Source organism: Phyllostomus hastatus, unplaced genomic scaffold, assembly GCF_019186645.2.
Source record: "Phyllostomus hastatus isolate PE091 unplaced genomic scaffold, TTU_PhHast_1.1 phas_contig_148, whole genome shotgun sequence".
Classification (NCBI taxonomy): Eukaryota; Metazoa; Chordata; class Mammalia; order Chiroptera; family Phyllostomidae; genus Phyllostomus; species Phyllostomus hastatus.
Genome location: NW_025333607.1, coordinates 1,747,897 through 1,771,445, shown reverse-complemented (window position 1 = coordinate 1,771,445; position 23,549 = coordinate 1,747,897). Strand labels below are relative to the sequence as shown.

The 23,549-nt window shown below is 50.7% G+C and overlaps 1 protein-coding gene across 6 annotated transcripts in view; it reads left to right on the top strand.

Moving 5' to 3' along the window:
- The window catches only part of RYR2 (ryanodine receptor 2), a 540,637-nt gene extending 520,372 nt beyond the window's left edge, over positions 1-20,265 (top strand). For all 6 annotated transcript variants that reach the window (XM_045860807.1, XM_045860777.1, XM_045860769.1 and 3 more), the window contains 5 exons: positions 11,009-11,165; positions 12,348-12,412; positions 14,178-14,278; positions 15,085-15,136; positions 18,907-20,265. In XM_045860807.1, the coding sequence (XP_045716763.1) occupies positions 11,009-11,165; positions 12,348-12,412; positions 14,178-14,278; positions 15,085-15,136; positions 18,907-19,002 (471 nt within the window). In that variant the 3' untranslated portion in view covers positions 19,003-20,265. The remainder of the gene's footprint in view (positions 1-11,008; positions 11,166-12,347; positions 12,413-14,177; positions 14,279-15,084; positions 15,137-18,906) is intronic.
- The last annotated feature ends 3,284 nt before the right edge of the window (positions 20,266-23,549 follow it).

The window sequence follows — 23,549 nt, the reverse complement described above, 5'->3', positions numbered from 1 at the left end:
AAATGTAAATGGATTAAATGCCCCAATCAAAAGACATAGAATAGCTGAATGGATAAAAAAGCATGACCCACACATATGCTGCCTACAAGAGACCCACCTCAGGATAAAAAACCTACACAGACTGAAAGTGAAGGGTTGGAAATAAATTTTCCAAGCAAATGGACAGGAAAAAGAAAAGCTGGGGTAGCAGTACTCATATCAGACAAAATAGACTTCCAACAAAGGGCCATACACAGAAACCCAGAAAGTCACTTCATAATACTCAAGGGAAGAATCCACCAAGAAGACATAAACATTGTAAATATATATGCACCCAACATAGGAGCACCCAAATACATAAAGAAAATCTTAAAGGACTTCAAGAAAGATATTGACAGCAACACAATTATAGTGGGGGATTTTAACACTCCACTGTCAAAAATGCACAGATCTTCCAAACAAAATATCGACAAAGATATTGTGGCATTGAACAGTGCCCTAAATGAAATGGACTTAACTGATATATATATACAGAGAGAGAGCCTTCCATCCCAAAGAAGCTAGATACACATTCTTTTTAAATGCACATAGAACATTTTCAAAGATAGACCATATGATAGGATGCAAAACAAGTATCAACAAATTCAAGAAAATTGAAACCATACCAAGCATTTTCTCGTATCACAAGGGACTGAAACTAACCCCAAGGAAAAAAAACCCAAAACACTCAAAATCATAGAGATTAAATAGCATGCTATTAAACAATGAATGGTCAAGATTGAAATTAGGGAAGAAATCAAAAAGTTTCTGGAAACAAATGAAAATGAACTCACAACAACCCAAAATTTATGAGGCACAGTGAAGGCAGTCCTGAGAGGGAAGTTCATAGCGATACAGGCCTACTTAAAAAAGATAGAAACATTTCAAACAAACAACCTAACCCTATGTCTACAAGAACTCAAGGAACAACAACAAAGACAGCCCAGAGCAAGCAGAAGGAAGGAAATAACCAAGATGAGAGCAGAATTAAATGACATAGAGACTAAAAGCACAATTCTAAGGATCAGTGAATCCAGGATCTGGTTCTTTGAGAAGATAAACAAAATCAACAAGCCAGCTCATCAAGAAAAAAATAGAGAAGACCCAAATAAACACAATCAGAAATGAAAGAGAGATTATAGCTGATACCACAGAAATACAAAGGATTGTAAGAAATTACTACAAAGAACTGTATGCCAAGAAATTTGAAAATCTAGGTAAAATGGACAAATTTCTAGAAAAATATAATCTTCCAATACTCAATGAAGAAGAAGCAGAAGGCCTAAACAAACCAATAACAGCAAATGAAATTGAAGGAGTAATCAAAAAACTCCTGACACACAAAAGCCTTGGACCAGATGGTTTCACAGGGGAATTCTACAAAGCATTTAAAGAAGAGCTAACCCCTATCCTTCACAGACTATTCCAAAAAATCCAAAATGATGGAAGACTCCCAAACTCTTTTTATGAGGCCAGCATCATCCTAATCCCAAAACCAGATAAAGACACAACAAAGAAAGAAAACTTCAGGCCAATATTGCTGATGAATATAGATGCTAAAATCCTCAACAAAATATTGGCAAACCACATCCAACAATACATTAAAAAGATCATACACCATGACCAAGCGGGATTTATCCCAGGGATGGAAGGATGGTTCAATATTCGCAAATGAGTAAATGTAATACATCACATAAACAAAAGCAAAGACAAAAATCACATGATTATATCAATAGATATGGAAAAGGCATTTGATAAGGTACAGCACCCATTTATGATAAAAACACTCAGCAAAGTGGGAATAGAGGAAGCATTCCTCAACATGATAAAGGCCACATATGAGAGACCTATAGCCAGCATCATACTCAAGGGGCAAAAACTAAAATCTTTTACACTAAGATTGGGAACAAGACAAAGTTGTCCACTTTCACCACTTCAATATAGTATTGGAAGTTTTAGCCACAGAGATCAGACAAGAAAAGGAAATAAAAGGCATACAAATTGGAAAGAAGGAAACAAAACTGTCATTGTTTGCAGATGACATGATAGTGTACATAGGAAATCCTATAGATTCCACCAAAAAACTGCTCCACTTAATAAAAGAATTTGGCAAAACAGCGGGATACAAAGTCAACATCCAGAAATCAAAGGCATTTTTTGTATACCAACAATGAAACAGCAGAAGCAGAAATCAAGAAAAAGATTCCATTTGATATAGGAAAAAGAAAAATAAAATACCTAGGAATAAACCTAACTAAGGAGGTAAAAGACCTGTATGATCTTTTACTATACAACTTACTACTGTATGGTCCTGTACTATACAACACTAAAGAAAGAAATCAAGGAAGACACAAACAAATGGAAGCATATACTGTGTTCATGGATCGGAAGAATTAACATCGTCAAAATGTCCATACTACCCAAAGCAATTTACAGATGCAATGCAATACTTATTAAAGTAGCAATGGTATATTTCACAGACATAGAACAAACACTTCAAAAATTTATATGGAACCATAAACAACCTTGAATAGCTGCGGCAATTTTGAGAAAGAAGAGCAAAGTAGGAGGGATCATAATACCTGATACCAAACTCTATTACAAGGACACTGTAATCAAAACAGCCTGGTATTGGCATAAAAATAGGCACATGGACCAATGGAACCAAACAGAGAGCCCAGAAATAAACCCAAGTTTCTGTGGTCAATTAATATTTGACAAAGGGGGCAGCAACATAAAATGGAGTAAAAATAGCCTCTTCAACAAATGGTGTTGGGAGAACTGGACAGCTACATGCAAAAAAATGAAACTCGAGCACCAACTTACACCATACACAAAAATAAATTCAAGGTGGATAAAAGATTTAAATATAAACTACGACACCATTAAAGTCTTAGAGGAGAACATAGGCAGGAAAATCTCAGATATTTCACGCAGCAACATTTTTACTGATATGTCCCCTAGAGCAAGGGACATAAAGGAAAGAATAAACAAATGGGATCTCATCAAAATGAAAAGCTTCTGCATGGCTAAAGAAAACAGTATTAAAAAGAGAACCAACTGTATGGGAAAATGTATTTGCCAGTGATACCTCAGACAAGGGTTTAATCTCCAAAATATACAAAGAACTTACACGACTCCACTCTAAGACGAGGAACTGAATTAAAAAATGGGCAAGGGACTTGAACAGACACTTCTCTATGGTGGATATACAGAGGATCCAGAAACACATGAAAAGATGCTCAGTATCGCTAGCTATCAGAGAGATGCAAATTAAAACCACAGTGAGGTACTTTACACCAGTGAGAATGGCCATCGTAAACAAAGCAACAAATAACAAGTGTTGGAGAGGTTGTGGAGAAAAGGGGACCCTAGTGCAGTCTTGGTGGGATTGCACATTGGTACAACCACTATGGAAAACAGTATGGAATTTTCTCAGAAAACTAAAAATTGATCTGCCTTTTGACCCAGCAATTCCACTGCTGGGACTATATCCTAAGAACCCTGAAACAGCAATTCAAAAGAACCTATGCACCCCAATGTTCATAGCAGCACAATTTACAATAGCCAAGTATTGGAAGCAACCTAGGTGCCCATCAGGAAGTGAATGGATCAAAAAATTATGGTACATTTACACAATGGAATTCTATGCAGCAGAAAGAAAGAAGGATCTCCTACCCTTTGCGACAGCATGGATGGATGGAACTGGAAAGCATTATGCTAAGCAAAATAAGCCAAGCGATGAAAGACAAATACCATATGATCTCACCTTTAACAGGAACCTAATCAACAAAACAAAGAAACAAGCAAAATATAACCAAAGACACTGAAATAGAAAACAGTGTGACAGAGACCAGAGGGGAGAGGGGAGGGAATTTCAGAGGAAAAGGGGAAGGGTTTACAGGAACAAGTATAAAGGACACATGGACAAAAACTAGGGGTGGGTGGAAATGGGAGGGAGGTGGGGAGGGCTGGGTGGGTGGGCCGGGATGGAAGTAAAAGATAGAAAATTGTACTTGAACAATAATTAAAATAAAATTTTTTAAAAAGAAAAAGGAACAAACGTAGGACCAGACAACTCACAGCGAATAATCAGTCAGCTTATTACTATGCAAAGGTGCTCAGCCTCTGTCATAATTAGAGAAATGAAAATCCAAACTTTCACCTGTCGGGTTTGTAAATATTCAAGTTTATTAATACCCAGGATTGTTGACTTGATGGAAAACCTAGCCATTTCATGACTGTTGGAAATTTCAATGAATAGTTTTAGAGAACTTAGTGTCTGTCAGATTTTAAGTGTGCTTACCCGTTCACCTGTCAGGTTCCACTGCTTGCACTTGACCTAAATGCGTGTCACTCACACCTCTGTGTTCAAGGGCATGAGCAGCTGTCACAGATTATCAATAGAGTCCTGATTGGATGAGTCATGGTGAAACCCTAGAATGGAAACGCATGCAGCTATTTTAAAGTAAGACAAACCAACCTATTTTATTTGAGTAGGGGGTGTGAGGAAGCCAGACCCGGACCAGCACCGTGGCAGCGTGCTGATTGTGTGAGACCACAGACACACTCACACATGTGGCAGCCTGTGCAGTGGACATGCTAAAAGCACACACAGTTTTTCTGGAAGGAAACATAAGCTGTTAAGAAGGGTCCCTGCAGGGATGAGGACACCAGTCTGGGAGAGACAGGGCTGTCTCTCGAGTGGCGACCTCCACCAGAGTCCCTGACCTGCCACCCCCACCCACTCCAGGCCCTTCATCTCTCTTCTGTGAACTGCCTTTACTGCCCTTTCTGTCCACCAGTGACTTGTGACCTAAAGACGGGGTAGCTGCTGGCCAGCAGCAGGGGGTGCAGCAGGAGGTGGGGTGGGGGCCTTGGGGGGGTAAGAGCAACACGGTATGAATGAGGGGCAGGTGGTACTACTGTAGGAGGTTTCTCTCCTGGAAGAGAGAAACCTGATGGCTCTAAATGTCACAATCCGTGGGCCTCCACCAGAAGGCTGTGCTGAGGCCACACTGTCCCCAAGGGTGTGGTGCTCAGTGACTTGTTTGAGACTGGAGGGAAGTCGGGATGTTTTAGATGGTGGAGGTCAGGGCCTGCGTCAGGTGGAGGGAGCGGTCTGCGACCGTAGGTCCTGCCCACCATGAGAGGCCGCCTTTGGGGCCCTGGGCTGGTCCTCCGTGGCAGGAGTCATAGGAGACTGTCATCCTCGTGGTGTGCTTCATTTTCACGGATTTTGTTCGTTTAAGGAACCATGTGTCGTTGAAGCAGAGGTGGGCCAGGAAGATGGCCACTGCCCAGGCCGACTTCACCAGATTAACTGGGCCGTGAGGAGAGGGGAAGGGAGACCTCTGATGTCTCAGCTGCAGGCGCAGGACTGAGAGAGGGCCTGGGGTTTGTTCTGGTGCAGGGTGTCTGTCCTTGGGGGCGAACTGCCACTGCCCAGCTCTGTGGGCACTGCTCCGTGGGCGCTGACATCTCTACAGGGCATGAGAATGTGCCCTCTGACCGTCGGCCGGGGTGGGGCTGGAGGCACCGTCAGGGTGCGGCTGAGATGTTCCTCAGACACAAGAGAACTCAGGTGCAAGACACCAGCCACCTCTCACAGCTGTACACTGGGCAGGTCACTGCACTGGCCTGGCCACACTCAGCTGACTGTCCTCAAAGCAAAGCATCCTCGGCCACAGGCCTCGGTTCACCTTGACAGTGTCAGGTCTAACAACCCATTTTTGTTAGGTTTTTTTTCAATTACAGTTTATATTCAGCATCATTTTGTGTCACTTTCAGGTGTACAGCATGGTGGTTAGATAATCACATACTTTACGGAGTGTTTTCCCCAATATTTCCAGTACCTGCCTGGCCCCATATCTAGTTATAATATCATGGACTATATTCCCTATGCTGAACTTGATGTCCCCATGACTGCTCTGTGACTGTCAATTGTACTTCTTAACCCTCACCCTTTTCACTCAGCCCTCTAGCCCCTGCCCGCCATCACTATTCTCCGAATCTGTGCCTGTTTAGTCCTTCTTTTATTTTGCCCTGTAGATTCCTTGTATCTGTGAAACTATATGGTATTTGTCTTTCTCTGTCAGGCTTATTTCACTCACCACTTTTTTTTCATTTCCGCTTGCATGAAATGTCTGTCTCCATCTCTTTACCGTCAGTCCATCTGTGTCTTTTGTTCTGAAGTGAGTTTCTTGCAGGCTGTATCTACATCTTGTTTGACTGGAGCCTTTAGTCCGTTCACACTTAAAGTGATTATTGATAGATGCCTATTTTTGCCATTTTATTATACATATTTATGCTCTTTTTTGTTCTCTCTTTCTTCTTTTTTAAAGAAGCCCAGTTGACACTTCTTGCAGAGCTGGCTTGGTGGTGAGGGACTCCTTTCGCTTTTCTTGTCTGGGAAGCTCCTTATCTTCCCACCCATTTTAAATGATAGCCTTGCCAGGAAGAGTAGTCTTGGTGTAATCGCCCCTGTTTTTGTATCTTATTAGGGCCCGAGCGTGCAGTAGGTTTTGAAACGCCAACCACATTGGAACTGTTTCTGGTCAGTAGAGGCCCGCTGCACAGCGTGGGAAGTGGCAGGTGTCATTTCTTTAGTTCAGTTCTCAGAAGCGCACCTCGCTTTGAGCCGGTCTCCTTCACATTTTCTCTCGCAGGTGAAGCCCAGTGCACTCACTGAGCTGGGCTTTCCTCACTCACATCACGTTGTGTCCACAGCATCTTGAGTTGTCCTTGTTTCAGGCTGTTTCTTGGGGTCTGAAGGGACTTGCAAGTCTCCGCAGGGATGGATCCACCCTGCAGTGCTCCATGCCTTGCAGCAGGTGGCGCTGTTGATGCAGTTTCTCAGAGTGGGTGACTCACAACTTCATTTCTTCCTTTCCTTACTTATTTAGTTGCTTAGGATTAGGGTATTTTGAGCCTGGGAATCTAATTAAACCAACAGTATCCAGGTAGAATTTAAAGCTCACCTGAAGGATGGTAGGAGGAGAAAGTGAAAAATAGTTTAAAATTCTAAAACCCAAAACAAAAGCATATTGCAGCTGGAGGGCCATAGAGACTGACTCAGCATATGTAAGGGGCGTCCACCTCCAAACAGGGGTGGGAGTTGGGGTGGGGAGGGGTCTCACCTCCCCCACCCCGAGGAGTCACCAGGGCAGCTCTTGAGTGAGTCTACCTGGGCCGGGGCCAGACGCTGCTGGGAAGATCTCAGGGCCTGCGTGTTCTGGAAGAAGCTTCCCAGGAGGCTGAGACAGAAAGCACCGTCTGGGGAGTGTGCCCTCAGGTAATCCTTCCCAGTCACCTCAGTTACGCTGCCTCCCAGCCAGCGGTCTGTCTGTGCAGCTCCTCCTTCCCCACTGTCAGTCTCAGCGTCTCTGCTATCCTTTTTTCCAAGATAAGATCCTGTAAAAGTCTTCACTGACCTCTCGGAAACTAGCCAATTTCCCATTTCCTCAAGGCAGCAGGGGAGCAGCTCAGAGAGGGTGGGTGAGGCCACAGCCCCCTAAATCTGAGGGACGAATGGCAGCCGTCCGGACCTGTGGAGCACTAGTCCCTGCCTTTGCTTATTACCAGACTGTGAACAAAGCCTTCTTCCTATTCTCCAGCTCTTTTTAAAAATATTTTTATTTATTTATTTTTATAGAGAGGGGAAGGGAGGGATAAAGAGAGGGAGAGCAACATCAGTGTATAGTTGCCTCATGTGCGCCCCCTACTGGAGACCTGGCTGGCAACCCAGGTATGTGCCCTGACTGGGAATTAAACCAGCAGTCCTTTGGTTCCAAGGCCCACGCTCAGTCCACTGAACCACACCAGCCAGGGCCTGTTCTGCAGCTCTTGTTACCAGGTTTAAGTTGGTTCAGGAAAAGGAGGGTGGATGGAAGGATTTCCATTTTTGGAGCGTAATACTAGCCAATGGCTGGGCTGGCAGCCCCATGGTGGGGGGCTGTTCACCCACTCAGCCGAGTGCCCCCCGCAGCCTTCTCCCTGTTATGAGTTCTGGGAGACCCGGTAGTGGAGGGTGGGCTGGGGAGTCAGCACCAAGACCCCACGGGTGAGCGGTGCGCTCGTTCTCTGGACACCTGTGTTCTGTCGACCTCGATAGTCAGTTCCACGAGCCTGCAGCTCTCATTTCAGCCCGGCCGTCCGCCTGTGTTGGGCACACAGTGGGCTTCCTCCCTCGAAACCCTCAGAGCTGCCACAGAATGGAGGTGTGCAGGGACGTGGGGTGTGGCCAGGTGAGGCGAGTGGCAGACAGAGATCTGCAAAGATGACACATTCACTTTAGCAATTTAGCTTCGTCCCGTGGCCTTTTCTTCAACTCTACATCAGAAACTAAAAGTGGCTCATTTCTCTTGAGGACAGACTCACATTAACCAGGCTCCTAAGAGTTGGATGTAGGAGTAAGGATACCAACACCCTGCTTATTAAGAGTCTGTGCAACAAGCCCACACCATTTCTTCCCTATAGCAGAACTCGACGTGGGAAGCCAAGGTATAACCCAAAAGTCCTGGTCAGGAGTTAGCAAGGGGAGTCAGCTGGATGGCCTTAGTTGCATACACACCAGGCAGGACACCCCAGGCCCTCTGTGGCTGTCGGTGCAGAAACCTGGGACCCAGAACGGGACCTCAGGCAGTGCTAGGCCAGGGCCAGGGGGTTGTCCAAACTGTGTCCTCCGCCCAGAGAGGGGACTGAAAGCACAGCAGAGCAGGGGCCCAGGCCGGTGGCTTCTGTTGCGACTTAAGTAAAGATGAGGCAGCCGCATCAGTAACGCTGCCCATTTCCTGTGGCCACAGCTGCATTCCTGTGAAGACAGGGCTGAAGAAAAATACAGCACCCCCACTTTTCTTAATAAGAAATGCGTACAGTGCAAACAGTCCCAACAGCATACAAGAGTGTACAGTGGAACGAAGGTTTCTCCCCCTACAGGCTCACTGCTAACCATCGACAGAGCTGTTGTGGAGCCACAGTTCTAATACATTGATGCTTAATGTTTTTTTTAAGGTGGCTGTCTTCAGATGTTACTCCCAGAGTCTGACTCGGTTGGTGTTACAGGGAATCTGAGTGCAGGTCTCTAGGAGGCCTGGACCTGGAAGGGGGGATCCTGGCACCCGACTCCCCAGCCCTCTGTGGGTGGGACCCCATCCAGCACAGAGCAGGGCACAGTGCCAGGGGCAGAGCTGCCCGCAGCCCTCGTTGTCCACTGTGTTTCCGGCGGACAAGCCTCTTTTCCGAGCGACGTAATATTTATTGATTATGCTCATTAATTCCAGGCATTTGGACTCTCCGTATCTGTCAGTAGGTAGCTCTTGAACCCTGAGCTTCTTAGTGTCACCTTGCTGCCTGCTCTTTGCCCACACTTTGCTCCTTGAGGCGACCCCAGCCTGTGAGTGAGGCCTGTTCACTGCTTGCTGTTCCCGCAGTGACCCATTGGGCCCCTCGCATGCCATGCACTGTATAGGCTCTGACGGTCCAGCAGTGACCACAGAGACTCCTGTTGCAATGGAGCCGGTCCTCGTGGCGCGGGACAGATGGGAAAATGCAGAACAGAGAGGCGGGGCACACGGGTCTGGGGTTCAGGCAAGAGACCCAACACGTAAGGAGAAAGTTTTTAAGTACTTGGCACAGAAGTGATAGTTAAGCATGAAGCGGGAAGCTCTCCAGTGGAAGGGAGGTCCTAAAATAAAAGAGGCCCGAGAACCCAGTCCTGGGTGAGAGCCCATGAGGAGGGGGGGCCGAGGCAGGCTGGCCGTGGAGGCTGCGGAGGGAGGGCGGAGAAGAGGGAGGGTGGAGATGGAGAAGAGAGCTGAGCGGTGGCTGAGCCGACGCTGCCTGGGGGCTGCAAGCCCCTGTCTCCCCGAGGGCCGGGTGCTCCCAGGAGAGCAGGCCGGTGACCCTGCTGTGCAGTCAGTGTCCCAGTCTCAGGCTCCAGGGAAGGGCATTTGGTTGAGGGTCTAAAGAGCGAGTAGGAGTTGGATAAGGGCCAAAAAGATACTGCATGAGAGCGGGAACGTGCCAGTGAGGCCTGGAGTCCGCTGGGCCACATCGACTGTGAGGAGGGACGGCCGCTGGGATGGCCAGCGTGGAGGGAGACGGGATGCTGCGGGGGAGCCTGAGCCCGAGGGGCCGCCTCGTCCTGGGCCGAGAGAAGCGGGATGCGCTTACCCAGCGGTGCTCAGTCCAGCATGGCGTTGTCCCCAGGGCACCCTTGGCCATGTCCGTCCCATTTTGGTTGTCTGCTGGGTGCAGTCCTATGGGCCTCTGGTGGGGAGAGCACAGAGATCCTTCCAAAGCACCCTACAGTGCACAGGACAGAACCCACAACACAGAATTGTCCAGCTCGAAATACGAGCAGTTCCTGGGAAGGGCTGAGGAACCCTCCCCATAGCTCCTTGCGGCCCCTTTATCTGCGGTGGGCGCCTGTGCCTCTGCTCACTGTGGGCTGCCATGCGGATCAGGGAGGGCTCACCCAGCAAGCCGCTGCTGCCCCCTGTCTGTCCTCTTTGTCCTGGCTGCTGGAGGAGGAGAACATTCCGGATTCATATTCATGTCAGACAGCTGAGGGGAGGGCTCCTGTTCCTGAGTCTGGTTCTCCCAGCTCTTTCTAGTTTTTCTTGTTATACATTGGGTTCTTGCGTGCCCTTTGCTCTGTCTGATATATTCAAGAACATTGAGCAATGCAATTAGATGTGGTTTTGTGTTCCTTGGTGTGATGTAGAAGGATTGCCTCCTGCCAGATGCTAGTGAGGTGTTTCTCAGGTCCGTGGGGTGTGGCAGGTGTGAGCAGGGGCCCTGGAGGGTCTGTTTCCAGGACAGCGGAGTCTGCATCGCTGTTGCAGACACTGAAAGCAGCAGGGAGCCAGAACGCACACCCCCATCCCCCACCCCGGCTCCCAGAGCGAGGGGCGGGCGCTGGGAGCCCGAGGCTGTGGGTTGGGGGGGCCAGGCCCGCTGCCCAGCACGCGACCCCTCTCTCCCCCAGTGCTACATGTTCCACATGTACGTCGGCGTGCGGGCCGGAGGGGGCATCGGCGACGAGATCGAAGACCCGGCGGGCGATGAGTATGAGATCTATCGCATCATCTTCGACATCACCTTCTTCTTCTTCGTCATCGTCATCCTCCTGGCCATAATACAAGGTAACGGCTCCTTGCAGGCACAGGAAGAGCTAGAACCTGAGCCACACAGTGTCCCCGGCCGCAGAGGCAGGGTGAGAAGGTCAGGTGCTTTCTGGGAGAGCCAGGTGAAGCCTTTCCCTCAGAGTCTCTCCCTTGACATCTGCGGAGGGAGAAACAGAAGTGCGGGGTCCCTCGGGGTCCAGGGGGACAGGGGGCCCGGGACACCTACAGCTTTGCAACTGCGGAGGGGAGCCAGTAAACCTCTGCGGGGCCTGCCAGGCAGAGGTTATGACAGCATCTGAGCTGCAGGTCGTTGAAAAGCTTTCTAAAGAAATGACACCCATTCGGTGAGCCCTGAGGGATGGTGCTGTGACTCACATCGGAGGGAAATGAGCCCCGATAGGTCTGAGTACCTGGGCCCCCGCACAGCTGAGAGGGGCCAGGGCCGATGGGACCCAGGGCCCTCTCGGGCAACCAAGTGCCACCCAGACCCCAGGTCCCACGGGGTGTGGTGGCTTTCCCTCTCAGAAAACACTCGTCACCTTTCTCTGCTCACTCCTTCATCCTGGCTCGAACCAAACGTCTGTGAATGTGATCTTATCTCTAAGTTCTACGGCATAAAGTGATACCTGTTTTTAGTCAAGTCCACGAATGGCTCAAAGGACTCATAATCCATCCTTCACGCCGTTTTTGGGCGTCAGGGGCCAACAGTAATCTGCTTCCTGTGCGGGCGGAGCCGCACACACTGGGGAGACAGCAGGGGTCTGCAGAGTTTGTTTATAAGGAACTTGGGGAAAAATGGTTTGAGGCAAATCCCTCCCAGTTAATATGGTCATGCTGGCTTTCCAAATTACCATGGGGAAATCCTATTAGTGGAGTTCTTTGTGCTTTCCAACACAAGTTTCCGCTGCTGTCTTGCAGCATGAACTTGGTTGTAACACAGCCTGTGTTTGCCGAGTTAACTGAAGGCTTCCCCTGCCTGTCACCTCAGTTTTAACCCCTTCCAGGGAGTGCCGGCCCATAACTGCACCCATCTCTGCCCCGAGAGTGCGCCCGGCCCTGGCCAGGGTGCCAGACATTGCACAGTGCTCCCCACTTCCCACTTCCGAGGGCTGCCCCTTTTCCCTTCCTTGGTGGGGTCTGCGAACGTACTTGTGATTCTCTGGTTGACAGAGATTAAATCGCGTCTTCGTTTCACACCAGGTTTGATTATCGATGCATTCGGAGAACTCAGAGACCAGCAGGAACAAGTGAAGGAAGACATGGAGGTCAGTCCTTATTTCTGATTCCCCCGGGGACAAGAGCAACCCTGGCCTCTGCCATGGCCTCCAAGTGTGTGGGGACGGCGGTTCGGCACCCTCAGGCTGCCTGCGCCTGGCCGCACACCTGATGGGGCCGGGTGCTGGGCCGCGAGCTGGGGCCCCTGGGGCCCTGCCGGCAGCCATGAGGCCCCCTCCCCTGCTCAGGGGCAGAAGACCCTGCATTCAGAACCATGGCTTCCCTGGGAGAGAGTGAGCAGGTGGCCTCAGAGCGGCATGGGGACCCTCGCAGGAGGAAGCCCTGAGAGCTAGTGATTAGGGGGTCCCTCTGGAAGGGGTCCCAGGCCGAGTCCTGAAGGTGGCAGAGCTTTGGCTCGGAGGGAGAGAGCAGGCCAGTCCGGGCAGCCTCCCTGCCCGCCATCTTACCATGAGTGTCACCAGGGCCCCACCCACAGCGGGTTCTGTGAGAATGTCAGCCTCAGAGTCACATGTACCAAGACTTGGGTGTTAGGGAGGTTATGTGCAAGTTTTTTCTTGGAAGCTTAAGTGGTTCGGGATGAAGTCTTACACCCTGGTGACGGGCTGGGGAGGGCCCGGCCAGCTCGCTGGCAGAAGTTCGCAGTCTGCGAAGAGGGTCTGTGGGGAGTAACGGGCTCGCATGGGGCAGTGCCGCAGTCGGGCCGACACTGTGACAGGGAACTGAGGTCTGAAACATGGGGGACCCACTAGCGAGTGGCCAGACCAGGGGCAGGTGGTGGCCGTCAGCATTTTCTGGGCAGGAGAGTGTGAGGTTTTTGCTAAGAAAAGCCCTTAAGGGGTTGGCATGAGGAGACCCGGTAACTGGCTGGTACAGAGGATAAAGAGCCTGGAGCAAGCAGGGGTGAGCCCCAGTCTCCAGGGGTGCCGTTGGGGGACACTGGAGTGATGGAGAGGTGACAGAGGAGAGCAGGGCGGGGGAGAGCTGCTCTGTGGGCCCTGGGGGGTGTGCAGGCCTGGCAGCCAGGCGTCAACAGCCGCTGCTCAGTGACCCTGAGAACTTCGTAAATTATCTTAATCATCGACTCCGGGTCCTGGGATCCAGGCCTGTGTGACCAGGCCTCCAGGGGCAGGAAAGGGCGTCTGCTGTTCAGGGGAGCTGAGCCTCTGCGGCCACCTGAGGACAAGCCGTAGGACGCCCTAAGTCGGCACGTGTGCCCCCGCCCCCCGACACTGGACGCAAGGCCTGCTGTCCTCGGGCTCCGCGGGGAAGGCCCGGCCGGCGGTGCCCTGCGGGCCGAGTGCAGAGGGGCATGGTTGGGACCCGGGCGGACGGAGCAGGCACCCCGTTCCTGGCACCAGACATTGTCACTGTGCCTGTCTGCTGGTGGGCCACATGCCCAGCACAGTGCCTAGCACACGGCAGCCCTCTCGGGGTCGGCGAGTGACTCTATCCCCGGGGAGGTCATCTGTCCCTTCCCCCCGTCATCAGACTCCAGGTGTGTACCCGGTTCACAGACTCAGGGGAGAGCATGTACCGCACCATCTTGCTCAGATCACCTGAGCTTAGTGTCACGTGACTCGAGAGCCTGGCGTCCTCGCCTCAGCTGGGGAAGATAAGGAAACACGGGCGCTGCCCCTCAGCCCTCAGTTCTGTGCTCTTCCTGCCCCATCGTTGCTGGCTCCTGCGCACCCGTGTGGTCAGCCCACAGCCGGGCACCGTGCGGCACAGGGGCGTCGGTGTGCTTTTGTCCTGTTCTCTGACCTCTGACATTTCAGTATTTCTCTTGTCTTCCAGACCAAATGCTTCATCTGTGGGATAGGCAATGATTACTTCGACACAGTGCCACACGGCTTTGAGACGCACACCTTACAGGAGCACAACTTGGCCAATTACCTGTGAGTGTGCCCGGGCACCTCCCCACCTCTCCCTGCGGGCGCCCGGCCCGCCGGCTTCACGCTCCTCTGAGAGGGGGACTCAGGGTGGACCCTCCTCCCTTGGGAGCAGGATCACTGAGGAGAGGAAGCTGCAGTCTGTCCGGCAATTTGTTCTACAGCAGGGCCTGGAGGGTGGGCAGGCTGAGCAGGAAAGCAGCTCAGCCCTGGGAGAGCACAGCCAGTCATTGCCTGTTGCCATAGGAACCCTCCAACTGCTTCTGGGAGGTGGGACCTCCCTTCCTCTGAGTACCCACAGATCTCATAAGCGCCATCGGAAATGTTGAACATTCTTTAAAAAATGGAAATCTGGCTGTTGCCCAAGGCTTGGTCTCACTGAAATCTGGTAAAATATTACTCTTAGTCCATGTCTGACCCAGCGTTCACACCAAGCAGAGGACAGGCAGAGTAGCCAGAACAGTGGGCCCTGGAAGGCACAGCGGTGTGACGCTGGCACCTCAGCTCCCACTTTCAACCCCCGGTGTCGCAGGTGGGCTGTCGTTGCTGCCCTGTGAGTAACTGGACACGGCCAGGCGGGGGGCGGCCACTGGCCTGCCCAGCCGCCCCTGAGGTGTGGTCGTCTCCATGCACACAGTGTAGCCCCTTTGAAAATGTGTTTTTAAAGAAGGCCAAGCTCTATCCTTGTGGCATTTTTTAAAAATTTTTGACCCATTTCTTTGCTTGCACACCAGCGTGAACAGTTAGCCCGCAGTGTGCTCAGGAGGGTAGTCCCACACAGACCGTTCTGATTGGTCTCTCTGTCTCCGCAGGTTTTTCCTGATGTATCTCATAAACAAAGACGAAACGGAGCACACGGGACAGGTGGGTGCGGTGGGCGAGTCCCGAAAGGAGCGATGGGAAGGGGGTCCTGCACGTGGGAACAAGATGCACGCACCAGACGGGGTTACTTTCAGATTTTAGTCGTGACATCTCAGCATCAAGTTCCTGTCGTCCTGGATGAGTGTGAAAGGCTTACCTTTGTGGAAAAGAAAAGTTCACATAAAAATTAACTTCTGTTAGCTGAAAATACGGAGTTTGGGTTTCGATCATTATAATGTCCTTGATTTCTTAATCAGAAGATGATTTCAAATGAACTTCAACCTACAGTATTATGGGCAGTTAAAATATTTGCCTATTAAATGTGTAAGGTTGTTTTTAAACTATTTGAAATTCTTTTTTCAGTTTATTTTTAATTTATTTTTTAAAAATTATCAGCTACAGTTGACATACATTATGACACCGTTTTCAGGCGTGCAGCCCAGGGATTAGACACCCCATGACTTCCCGCACACCCGCCTGCCACCACGCCCCGCTGTTACAGAACATCCCCGCCCGGGCTCCCTGTGCTGTGCCATCCATCCCCGCTACTGTCCTGCAGCAGCCGATCTGTACCGCTCAGTCCCTTCACCTTTCCCACCCAGCCCCCCAGCCCCCCTGCCATCGGGCAACTGTCAAAATGCTCTCTTTATCTGTGAGTCTCTCTGTTTTGCGCATTTGTTCATTTTGTTTTTTAGATTCAATTGTTGATAGATATGTATTTATTGCCATTTTATTGTTCCTATTTTTATCTTCGTTATTTTCCTTCTTCTTAAAGAAGACCCTTTAACACTTCATATAATACTGGTTTGGCAGTGATGAGCTCCTGTAGCTTCTTCTTGTCTAGGAAGAACTTTATCTGATCTCCCATTCTAAATGATAGCTTTGCTGGGTAGAGCAATCTTGGATGTAGGTCCCTGCTTTTCATAATTTTGAACATTTCTTACCAATCCCTTCTGGCTTACAAATTTCTGTTAAGAAATTAGCCCTGGCTAGTGTAGCTCAGTGGATTGAGCACGAACCTGTGAACCAGAGTTGCAGGTTTGATTCCCAGTAAGGGCACATGCCTCGGTTGTGGGCCAGGTCCCCAGTAGGGGGTGCTAGAGAGGCAACCACACATTGATGTTTCCCTCCTTTTCTTCTTCCCTTCCCTTCCCCTCTCTCTAAAAAAAAATAAATAAATACAATCTTTAAAAAAAAATTAGCTGACAGTTTTATGGTAGCTCCCTTGTAGGTAACTAACTGCTTTTCTCTTGCTGCTTTTAAGACTCTGTCTTTGCTATGTCTTGGTGTGGGCCTCTCTGGGTTCACTTGGCTTGGGACTCTCTGCAGTTCCTGGACCTGCCTATTTCCTTCACCAAGTTAGGGCAGCTTTCTGTCATTTTTTCAAACAGGTTTTCAGTCTTTTGCTCACTCTCCTGCTTCTGACATCTCCATGACGTGAATCTTGGCATGCTTGAAGTTGTCCCAAAGGCTCCTTGTGTTACCCTCATTTTTTTGGATTCCTTTTTCTTTTTCCTGTTCAGATTGGGTGTTTTCTGCTTCCTTATCTTCCAAACTTCTGATTTGATCCTCTGCTTCATCTACTCTGCTGTTAATTCCCTATAATGTATTCTTCCTTTCAGGGTCATCCGTCCCCTTTCACGTCTCACTGGCTCTTTTCTATGTTTCCTATCTCTGTTCTTATGTTCCCTTTCTCTTTGTCGAAGTTTGTATAAATTCATCTACTTTTCCCCCGAGTTCATCAAGCAGCCTTATAACCAATGGGTTGAACTCTGCATCTCTTAGATTGCTTGTCTCCATTTTCTTTAGTTTTCTTTTTTTCTGTAGTTTTGTTGTGTTCTTTCATTCGGGACAGGTTTCTTTGTCTCCTCATTTTGGCAGCCTCCTTGTGTTTGTTTCGGTGTATTGGTGGAGCTTCTGTGTCCCTTGGCTTGGTAGAGTGGCCTTATGCAATAAGCGATCTGCAAGGTCCACTAACACAGCCTCCCGATCACCCGAGCTGGGCCCTGGAGGTGCATCCCCCATGTGGGCCGTGTGCACCCTCCTCTTGTAGTTTAGCCTTGACTGCTGTCGGCACATCAGTGGGAGGAGGGATTTACCCCTAGGCCAATGAGCTGCAAGGACTGGCTGTGACCACTGACCTCCCAGCACCGTGGAGGATCAGCTGGCAGGGACTTACCTCACAGAGCAGGACTTCCTTCAGCGGGGCTCTGGGGCCTGCTGAGTCTGCCCCTTGAGCCTGTCACTTGTGGAGGTGGTTAGCTGGTGCTTCGATGTGGTCTGCAGGTGTCCACCTGGTGTGCTGGCTCTGGGGCCTCCCCTGTTCCCTGCTTGGGGCCACTGGGCCTGAACTACAACGTGATCTTCAGATAGCTGCTACTTTTCCTGGGCTTGGGGGTGCCCTGGAGAGACCAAGCTGCGAACCAAGGCCAGATGCTGCTAATGCCGGGCCTGAGGCCACTTAGCAAGAGGGACAGGGCACACCGAGGCCAGATGCCGCTTGTTTGAGAGGTTTTAGGAAAATCTGGAGCGTGAGCTGGGACAGGCCAGTTGTATGGAAAAGCCACTGGAAGCAGCTTGAGTGGGATGGAAAGTTGGGTGGGGGGCATCCAGGGGATCACCGGGGATGGGGCGAACAGTGTGAGCCAGGCAGGTGGAGTCTCAGATGTGGCCCCCCACTGTGTCTCGGTGGGTGGAGGGGGCATCAGAGGAACAGTGGCCCCCGCCAGCCCTTCCATCTGGGACAAAGCTGTCCCCCTGCTGTCAGCCTGCTGCCAGACAATTCAGTTCCTCCGCTCATGTCTCTGGTGTCTTTGGAGCTGCTGCCCCCAGCGCTCGAGCTCAGAGAGACTGCGCTAAGTCCGTGCGGGGACCCTTGAAGAGGACCTGCCTGGGGCTCCAGGTGCCGCGGTCTCTCTCAGCCGCAGTCCCCACTGGGGACTTTTGTTTTGTAGTTGGTTTTTAGAGAGAGGAGGAGGAAGAGAGAAACATCCATTTGTGTTCCACTCTGTATTCATTAGTCCCTTCTTGCACGTGCCCAGACTGAGGAACAGACCCACGCCCTCGGCGTGTCAGCACGAGGCCCTGACCAGCTGGGTACCGGGCCAGGATCCGTCCCCACTGGTTTTCACGGCCAGAAGTTACAGGGGCTTCCCTCCCTGGCACTGGAACCCTGGGCTGGGGGGGCCTGGTGTGGGGCTGGGACCCCTTGCTCCTCAGGGGTGCCTCTGCAGCAGAGATACCCTCTTGGTTTTTGTCCACCCTGCGCGGGTGTGGGGCCAGCCTGCTCTGCCTCTCGCCCCTCCTACCAGTCTCGCTGTGGCTTCATCTCCGAATCCCTAGTTGTAGGACTTTGCTTCAGCCAAATTTCAGGCAGTTCTGAATGGTGGTTATTCTGTAGTTTAGTTGTAATTTTGATGTGGGTAATATTTGAAATTCACTTCTACTGTTAGTGATTTGAACTTGAAGGATTCGTATATTTTTCAAAGAGCCCTTGGAATCATGTACCACAAATGGGTTTTTTCATTATTACATCGTGGTCAGGGTGAAAATTACTCGTTTATTACTGGAAGCACGTGAGGCCTGGCACAATTAGAACGACCCCAGTGAGCCGGGGCCTCTCCAGCGACATCGTGTGCGTGTGCATGTGCGTGTGCATGTGCGTGGCCGTGTGCTACATACAACAACCTGTGTGAGTTCCTGTCTCATCTTTGTTGGAACACACAGATGTCGGGGAAAGGCATGATTTTAACACATTATCTTTACTTCCACAGGAATCTTATGTCTGGAAGATGTATCAAGAAAGATGCTGGGAGTTCTTCCCTGCAGGGGACTGTTTCCGAAAACAGTACGAAGACCAGCTGAACTAATTCAGACCGGGACCACCTCGGATCCCGCACCCCCACTCCCCTGCCGCGCCCTCCCTCTCCCCGACTCTCCGACGCGCTGTGTTTCACGAACATCCTGCTGCTCGGGCGTCCTGCCAGCCCTCCGTGCTTTCCGGGAGCAGCGAGCTGTGCTTCTGAAGGCCTGACCGGGCTTCCCCCACCTCGCGTGTTTTCGTTGAGGATAAAGACCGAAGAAGAATCTACACTCATATGCAGACCACATAGGAACTCTGGAAGGAAAGCCATTCTGGACACTCAGAGCACGGACAGATGTCCTTCTGAGATGCCTGGAGTCTCGAAAGGCGGGAGGGTCGCGGAGGAGCAGCCACGCCCATCAGCCTCTTCATTTCTCCATCCGGGAAGGGCCTCCGAGGGCCGAGCGCCCGCTGCAGGGTGCCGGTGCCGTTTCGAAGGGAAATAGTGCCTTACTGTGTGTGGGTTGAGCTATGCAGAAGACACGTGCATGAAAAACATCTTTGTTTTCTTTAGGTCCACTTTTTTTCTTAGGTTGATTTTTGTGAATTTTTCCCCTCTTTACCTTTTTCTTTGGTGGGGGAGGGTAAGAAAAGCAGTTTGTGCACCTTTTAAAGAGACAGGCAGCCCATCTCAGGACGAAGGGCTCTTCTCATCCGCTGAACTCACCCGCACCCTCCCCACCTGCTCCCGCGCCCATTTTGGTGACACTCCGATGCAACCCTGCAACTCTGTGAAGTCTTTGTGCGAAACAAAGGACTGCAAAAACCACTCTTTCAAAAGAAATAGTTCATTGCATGTCTGTTATGCCAGTTTCAGCGAACAGAGAAAACCCCCACGGCGAGCCGATCCCCGTGAGGGGACGTCCGCCCGGACCCCCCACAGCACAGAGTGCCGGGGGCTGGTGCCGCGCGTCCCGGAGCCAGCATCGTTCGACACTGGCCAGCGAGGCCCGAGGTCGTCCTGGGTTACTCTCTCCGTCCCTGCCACCTGTGACCAGCTTTGAGTAAGGACCTCTCGTCCAGCCATTTTTTAATATCGACGCTGAAGCAATATCCATTCAGGGAGTTCATCAGTTGCATCAAAAAACACGGATGATGAGATCAGTCACTCCATTCTGAGTCCTTTTAAATGTAATGCTAATCTTTACAAATCAAAAGGCAGATTCAGAATGGAAGCAAGGTCATTTTGCCAACATTGGAGCTCTTTTATTACAAGTCTGCTTGTTAATTTTAGAATTGTAAAACTGCTCTGATTAAACTATTTAACTAACTTGCTCACCCTCTTCTTTCTCCGTTTCACTGATAACATGGACACGTCCCAAAACACTGAGCGCTGAATGTGAGGGGGATCGGGGCTGTCCAGCACTGTCCAGCCCTCAGCCCGCTCAGGTTGCCTGGCACCTGGGCAGGTGTGCTGCTGTTACGGTTTCGGGGCCTGAGTTACCAGGCATTCTGCATCACCTGCCCAACCCTGCCATTTCCCTGTTTTGGGGTCATCTAGAGTTCTTGAAAACTGCAAATAATGGAAAAATAACTATCTCCCCAATTGTTCAATTTTTACACAGCTGTCAGTCTGGAGCACGAAGGGCAGACTCCCCCTCGGGTAAGAACGGGGTCCGTGCTCTGGATGACCAGTAAGTGGAGCATCAAACACGCAAACGCTGCTCAACGTTTACCGGGTGCCAGGAACTGTGCTGGGTGCCGCTTGTCCTTTGCCAGCTGGTCGGCACGACAGCAGAGCTAGTGCCTGGATTTTGCATTTATCTTTCGGTATCGTTTTTATTGGGCAGAGGAACCCATCTGGCCACCCCTGGAATTTCCAAGCCTGCTCAGGGAAGTGATCTTACATTCTGAGGAATTTGAATAAAATTAATCAGGTCAGCTCCATGACACATCAAAGAGCATGTTCCCCTTTGCCAAGAGACACTGCCAAGGAAGCGAACAGTGGCGAGGAATCAGTAATTTTTTAGGGCATAAAATCGGACAGATTTGGGTCTTCAGTTTATAACATCAAAGTCAGAGTGGACAGGAACCGCAGCTCAGCTGAGCGGTGAGCAGAGGGATGCCCAGCTGCCCCTGGGCTCTGCAGCCTCTTGCAGGCTCTCCTGACTGGCGGCTCTGGCTGTGAGCCCCGGGAGGCGACAGGGTGCTCGGGCGGGACAGAGGGAGCTCCCCCACCCCTGGGCATGGCATCAGCGTCAGAGGAAGAGGGAGGGGGCAGGGCGGCCATTCTGGAGTCCCTGTGCCCAGCGTTGGCGACACTCCGAGGGGGCGCCAGGTGGTTCTGTTTCAAGGCTGTCAAGTGAAGGGAGGAGGGGCATCTTTTAATTGACAGTATATTAATTCTCCCACAAAATCACACAAGAACCTGAAACATTGTGACCCAAACTCAAGAAATGTGGTCTCCCTGAAAAATAATGTGACCTCTAAAGTTTCGTATTACACAAGTGGTCAAGCATTCACAGAAGGTATTACAATGTCTCCGCATTTCCATGTCAACACAGACGCTTATTTGCAGTTCTTACTTCACCTCCCACCCCCCACTGCACCCCCAGACATCTCTGGCTCCTGCTCCGTGAGCTAACATTAGAGTTGTAGCTGAAGCTGGCGGTCTGCAAATGTACGAAACGGCACACACTTCCACACTGGCTGGCTTTATTTTTCTTGTGCAGAGGAAGTTTGTTCTGAGCACCACAGAAACCCATTTAAGAGTTATATTGTAAGGAAAATACTTCCTGCTTCATTGTAAAAGCATAGCTATGAAAAATACACTCTTTTCACTATCTTGCTTTCCTGGGGAAGGGTCCCTACTTCGCCAGCTCCAGTTTTCGGGGTGACTTGACCAACATGGCCCTCATTGCCGGAAAGGCTTTTGGGTGGCTGTCACTGTGGCAAAGGCCTCATTTCCTAGAGACACAGTAAATGACATCTTAAAAAATGTGTTTGTTACATTTATGCGGACACGGAGTTCGTGTAAACTTGGCATGAGAAGGGCCGGACCGGTCAGCCATCCCCCCGGTTCTCTCATCAGTGTCTGCTGTGTGGGGAAGAGGCTGAGCCCCCGGCACCCAGAACTCCGAGATGTGACAGACGCTGGGGGAGGGGCACCGCGACCTTCGAGCCAGTGGTGGACGGCACCTGGGGTATCGAATAGCCATAACTACGGAGCACCCGAGTTTCTCAAAGGGACAAGCTCTCCCCTGTTCTATCTGAAATTGTAATAGTCGAGTCTGCGGTTTGTGTGAGAACTGAACTGTGGCTACACAAATCCTTAGAGCTGTATGGTCGGAAACTTCCAGTGCTTGCGATGACACCAGTCGATACAGAAACAGTGAGCGCTAACACCAGCATCCTCATGTGAGCAGCGGCCCGGCCCTCTGGGCCGTTAGAGCCGGAGGAGGCGGAGGCCGTCGTGGTCCAGACGGGCTGGGCCTGGGGCTGAAGTTCCAGCACCGGTTCGTGTGAGGGCTGGAGCTTCCCGTGAGAAGTCTGGTCTCTTTCCAAATCTTTTTCCTATTATGGTCAGAATGGTTTAAAAACTAAGAGGTTCTTTATGACCTAGCACAGATGAAACAGGAAAGCAGACGCTTACAGAAGGGTTGCTGACATCACCACTGGTCCACAACGCTCTGCTTCTGTGATGGGGGTGGGTGCGGCAGGGCAGGCTTGATCCTGGGCCTGGTTACCGCCCGAGAAATGCACCACTGAACACGCCGTTCCGAGTAAAGAAACCAAACACCAGCTTTAGTCCAAGACAGTGGGGGAAGTTTCATCGTGACATTTCATTTTAGTACCGGCCTTATTTCTTTCCAGGGTTCTACAGACTGTTTCATGGGTTTCCATAGCTCTTTTTTTTTAGATTTTTATATATTTATTTTTTAGAGAGGGAAGGGAGGGAGAAAGAGAGAGAGAAAAGAAAACATCAATGTGCAGTTGCTGGGGGCCGTGGCCTGCAGCCCAGGCATGTGCCCTGACTGGGAATCCAACCTGCGATGCTTTGGTTTGCAGCCCGCGCTCAATCCACTGAGCTACGCCAGCTGGGGCAGTTTCCATAGCTCTTATATGTTACTTCATTGCATCTAACAAAGCCCGGGGTCCCCGTGGTAGCAGTTGTCACGATTCGGGTGACTTGGGTTCACAGTCCCCATGCCGTGGGTTGAGGAAAGGCTTTCGGGGTCTAGGAATCCTGCGTGTCAGCGTGTCCGTGCTGCTTCAGCGGCAAAGGAGATTCGCATCTGCTTCCGTGTCCGTCAGTGCCCACACACCTGCGACGTGTCCCGATCCCTCCACACGTGCTACCACCTGCTCCTGTTCTTCTGGGAAACCCATGACCTTCATCCGTGTGTGCTCCCCTTGCACCGAGCATCACCGAGTGGCCTTCGAGTATGCGTTTGTGGGGAAAGGAGCTGCCCCTCACAGATGGGTCAGCAGCACTGAGCATCAGGAAGTGTGACGCCCCTGACAGAGCGACACCATGTCCATCCACACGCACACAGACATGGAGCGTCCGTGAAATCTTACACGCACCAAACCTGGAAGTTACTGTAATTTGGG